This window comes from Ruditapes philippinarum, unplaced genomic scaffold (assembly GCF_026571515.1).
Source record: "Ruditapes philippinarum isolate M1 unplaced genomic scaffold, ASM2657151v2 ctg10861_1_1_1_1, whole genome shotgun sequence".
Classification (NCBI taxonomy): domain Eukaryota; kingdom Metazoa; phylum Mollusca; class Bivalvia; order Venerida; family Veneridae; genus Ruditapes; species Ruditapes philippinarum.
In genome coordinates, this window is record NW_026860977.1 from 1 (window position 1) to 5,053 (window position 5,053).

General features: G+C 31.3%; 2 protein-coding genes across 2 annotated transcripts; both read right to left on the minus strand.

Moving 5' to 3' along the window:
- Positions 1-1,794: 1,794 nt before the first annotated feature.
- On the minus strand, positions 1,795-3,129 carry LOC132714104 (baculoviral IAP repeat-containing protein 3-like). The gene is made up of 4 exons (XM_060696853.1): positions 2,922-3,129; positions 2,616-2,766; positions 2,254-2,466; positions 1,795-2,106 (listed from the first exon to the last, which is right to left on the minus strand). The coding sequence occupies exons 1-4, from the start codon at positions 3,105-3,107 to the stop codon at positions 1,910-1,912; spliced, it is 747 nt and encodes a 248-aa protein (XP_060552836.1). The 5' UTR covers positions 3,108-3,129; the 3' UTR covers positions 1,795-1,909.
- Positions 3,130-3,554: 425 nt separating this feature from the next.
- Positions 3,555-4,202, minus strand: LOC132714105 (death-associated inhibitor of apoptosis 1-like). Its single transcript, XM_060696854.1, has one exon. It carries the CDS (start codon positions 4,200-4,202, stop codon positions 3,555-3,557), a length of 648 nt encoding a protein of 215 aa, XP_060552837.1.
- Between the last annotated feature and the right edge of the window lie 851 nt (positions 4,203-5,053).

Sequence of the window (5,053 nt, forward strand, 5' to 3'; positions counted from 1 at the left end):
ACGGCCGTCCGATAAACGGATTTTTTGCAAAAGCCGCACGGCTATGTGGTAAATGAATTATTCATTAAGAATGAAAACCGATGATAACTTTGTAGTGTTTGGTATTTTGTTATTGTTTCCAAAAGTTACACATTGGCTTTGTAGACAATCTTTTGCTTCTTTTGCTATTTGGCAATTGTTATAATTGCAGTTATTTAGTATTTTGTATGGAAGTCAAAATACTCTTTTTTTATTTAACTACCTTTACGACACATAAATTCAGTGCTATTTTCTTCAGTTATGCTCTAAATCCACTATTAAAAACAAAATATCCACCCAAATTATCGAGTGTAGCTGATAGAAATACGCATTAAATAAAAGAAAACATTCAAGATGTTTACAAATATACCTCTCGAGACTTTCACGTAGATACAGCATTTAGGGCATTGACCGACTTAATTTTAACATTTCATAACAAAGATATGCGTGCTGTTAATCGTAAACAAGCGTAAAAGTTTAATAAAACTGTTTTGAATTCAAAATTCCAAGTTGTATGCAATATTTTGCCTTAATTTGACACCAATGTTTCCTATTCATACTAACTGTCACGGCCCAATGCAAAATAACAGTAGGTAAATACGTGTTCATATTGCATTGTGATATGTTAATCTTCAAAACTGAATATTTTTATTATTCATGTTATTTACAAAAAATTATTCTGTATGTGAACCAGGTATATGTGATATTTCATGATCATAAAAAACTACAATGCACCTATATATAAGCATATAAGACAAGCCCAATACAAAATTGATTTATCCTTATATTGTAATAAAAAAACAAATTGACTACTGGATAGTTTACAAAAAAAAAACGTTAAGTGTCTTTCATAACTTTCATAACTTTATTTAACCAAGGTACTGCAGAGAAAATTTGAATTAAAATTAAAGAAAACTGTTGCGCAATTTAAAAAATAGTGACGAAAATAGGAACATTTATTACGCCAAGGTTAAAAAGTCCGTACAAGTACTAGTATATAACGCAACTATAGGTAATAGCTTATACATGCGTATGATAAAATATTGTGAAATAATGTGTTCAATTGAATGACATTGATATTAAACGTGATTTAATATATTACCATAAGTAGATACAGAAATGTTTTGTATAAATTTAACAAGGAATGTCGGTTTAAACGATTTCTTTGGTTACTTAAAGCCATGCTTTATTATTGCTTTAACTAACGACACCCGAACCTTTTCTCCTTAATGTTAATGGTCGAGTGGTCAACACGTCGGACTAGTTATCTAAGGCTGGCCGCGTGGGTTCAAATCCCGTCAAGCCTTTATTTCCGTGAGAAAGAAACTTTACACTCATAGCTTAGTGAAAGCTTCCAACAAAATCTAACTAAAATAAAAGTAATTCTCGATTCAAATATCATAATTTCTTAACATTGTAAAAAATTATTCGGCAAATAACCGTTTAAAGTATCGCGACATCTTTTTTATGTGTTTTGTTTACCGTACTTCACTGAAAACAGTCAAAAATAACGCTTATTCTACTGATAAGGCTTATCATTAACAGCATTTTGTGTAAGTTTACGTAAATATTCTATATATCACACATCAAAGAAAGGAAAAAGATACATTTTCATTCGCGCTATATTCTCGTGAAAATATTGAAAATACTCACATCTTAGTGCGATATCCAACATATTCGCTCAAGATAAACAAAAATCCACAATACATTTTTTCAATTTATTTTATAACACAGTTATAACAGTTGTTATATAAAATGATAGAAAAATATAACATGAATTCAAATTACATTTAATTAAATTATGATATGATACATTTGGCACAATATAGTATTTATATATTCAGGCTGCTGCTACAGCAAGTGTTAAGTCGTATTTGTATGTTTCATGTTTTTAGGCGGGGTATGTCCGTACAGTCCCTTGAATTATTTTCCGGCACACTGCACATTTTCTTAGCACTTTCGCACAATCATCGCAAGCTACTAAATGTCCACATGGAAGGAAAACTGTATTTGCATCTTTATCCATACAAACTTTACACATCATTTGTTCTTTCAATAAACGATTTTCTTCTTTCAATGACTGTCTCTCTGGAATAATATAATAAAATAACATATTGAGTTGGTATGTAGAAGTATTGAAAGCTACATCGTTAATGTTGTCTGAACCAAGAATTCAGTATCTATATTGCATTTGGTATCTATATGAAATTTGGAAAAAAGTTGGACAAAATATACCTTCAATGTCTTCTGCTTCCACTGCAGTATTTCCATTGGTGTTATTGGAGGTATTTGATTCGCTCGAAGATGGTACATCTTCCCCGGTACTTCGTGAGTTATTTTGTTCATCTCCTGCTGTCGATGTGTGTGGACTAGTGACGTCAGAGTTTAAATGACAATTGTCTAGGAGATACTCTAGAAGATTTTGCGCCTTGAGAACACCCGATTGACCTGATATTAATAAATGAATAGATGGAAGTTGAATAATTATACTAATCAAAAGTTTTAAATAATTGATTGGCAATTCTTTTTTAATTCTCTATATCAAACAGTGTAGATGAAATAAACATAAACATAGAACGATATAAAGAAGGTATTACCTACTACAAGCCTAGTATGGCGGATAGCATCTTCTATCTGTGTTTGACTGTATCCCATTTTAAATACACGCTTAGCTGCAATACTATTTAGATCTACAATTTCTTGATCTTCTACAATTGTTGTTCGATGAGAATCTAAATCTCTCAATTGCTAAAATTATAAAAATATCTAATTGTTACACCTTGTTCTGTAACTAAAAAGGAAAATAGCTCTTTAGAATTTAAAGAAAAAAAGTTATAATTCATTGTTTTATTCATTTTGTATTTTTGTAAAAACCTTTTAACAAAGTACCTACAAATACTTACAAAATTATTCAGTGTTGGAAATGTCATACTTGACATTTGGCACAAATTAACAAAATCTTCTCCTTTGCATTGTTTTAAGTATGCGCACGCCGGGAACCATCTCGCGTGCTCAATCCAAGGACTGTCTCCGTACGCCCAGTTCTTCATTCCACCGCCACAGAAAAAGCACCTCACTGGATCTTGCATTTCTATAATATATTATAAATGATTTTATAAAGATATCATTGAAGACAAAACTATCTTTTGCATTTTATAAAGTTTAAATATTGAATTAGTACTTACTACCTAGCATTTCATATAAAGAAGATATTTTGGAATCAACGAGGGAATGTGGATAAGCAGTTCGTAAGACAACTCATTAATGAATTTTACTTTGATAAAAGCTAGTAACAGTTAAAAAAGTATTTTAAAAATGTTGTACATTGTATCTTTAATAAAAATGAAAATATTGAAATATGGTCATTTGTATTGATTTATAATCATGGACTGTTTTAATATAAGAAAGGATTCTTACTATACATTTATAACATTGCTTCATTTAAATCAAAATGAACATTTAAATACAACAAGTGTGTAGGAAGACATCCTCACATAATGTAGAAATATACAAAATAAAAGAATAAAGTTTAAACCTTACCAGTGAAAAAAAAATCCGGCTTCTGCTAAGGCTTCCGGTTTCATGATATTATTTAAAGACCAGGCAGAAAATGATAACAGTCGTTCGCTTCTGATCGCATATTCTGGGCGTTTTGGTTGATCATTTGGTATACCTGGAAAATACTGAATCTCTGCTGTTATATCATTGTCAGACATTCTGTGAACATTTCCATTTTCAGGAACGGAATAATGCTGGTTAAGTTGATGTGTTATTTTGTCTAGATGTTGTTCTGTCTCTTTGTTACAACGCATTCTATCGTTGGTTTGTTTCCCACTTTTCTCATTGTGTTCTTGATGAGGATTTCTTCTATTTTTTGGATCATCATTAGGACCTCCACAAGCACCCTCTGTGTCGTTTCGATTCACTACGTTTACTCCATGTATTGGAACATTATCCGAGTCTTCACCTCTTAAGAACTTACAATGTGGTGACAATCGTTTATGTAATTCTGACACAGTTTCGTTCTCGGTCCAGTGCTCATTTTTTAATCCACAACAAAAACAAATCACCTCTACTCCTTTCCCTGTAGAGTAAAACCCTGTTTGGGCAAGTCGAAGCGTTGAGACTGGACACTTTTTTGGAAATGTCTGAAAAGATTCTAATCTAGCCCATTCATGTACCATGTGTTTACTGTTTTTGTCACTTTTTCTTTCTATTCCATTGACATATTGTTTCAATGAAAAGTGATAAACATCTATTTTCAGCCTTTGTTTACGCCATAATTTAAATACAAAGTCATATGATCTTTTGTCTTGTTCTTTAACATCATGAGTCGAAAAGTCTGACTTTTTATATAAAAGGATTACATAGGCTGCTATGAAAATTGCTAGGAAAATTACGGGTGCCATACCCGAGTTGTTACAACTACAACAGAAACGACTTGCAAATTTTCTGCTGCGTAGTTTGCCATATGAGATATTTTCTGATAAATTTACTTTATTCAAGCATCGCTGTTTACTGAATATATTTTGAAAAGTTTGCGAAATAACACTATAATTACTTTTAATATTTGTTTCTGCAACTTTTTCGCGTGAAGTTTGGAACACGAAAAAACTAATGTTTTCTTTTTTACATTGTGATATTCCTGTTTTAGCTTTACATTGATTAAGGGAGATTAACCATTGGATATTCGATTGCTTTTTTGATGCGTAAGAAATATGTGAATAAGATTCAGGTGCGATGAAATTGTTTTCTTCATATGGGTTTTCCAAAATGCTACAAAAGTTGAACACGATCAACCATATCCATATTGAAGTAAACGGTCGTCTGTTGTGGACACCCTGGTCTTCAGGAATCGTTCCCATTTTAACTTTATCTGAAATGAAATAGCTGTTGGTTAAATCTATTGCACATATCTTATAATATATCAAATCAATCATATAATTATAATTTCCTGCTCGTGTGTTTTTAACATTGCTTGAGAGACAAATAAACTACAAAGAATTAAGATTTACTGATTTAAACAATATGCCGA

Bases quoted from the DNA above. Each gene is read 5' to 3' on its own strand.
- LOC132714104 (XM_060696853.1), bottom strand. From the start codon at position 3,107: ATGCAAGATCCAGTGAGGTGCTTTTTCTGTGGCGGTGGAATGAAGAAC. The intron at 2,767-2,921 runs GTAAGTATTTGT...TTATAATTTTAG, and splicing joins TTCCAACACTGAATAATTTT to CAATTGAGAGATTTAGATTC. The intron at 2,467-2,615 runs GTAATACCTTCT...TATTAATATCAG, and splicing joins CCATACTAGGCTTGTAGTAG to GTCAATCGGGTGTTCTCAAG.
- LOC132714105 (XM_060696854.1), bottom strand. From the start codon at position 4,202: ATGGTACATGAATGGGCTAGATTAGAATCTTTTCAGACATTTCCAAAA.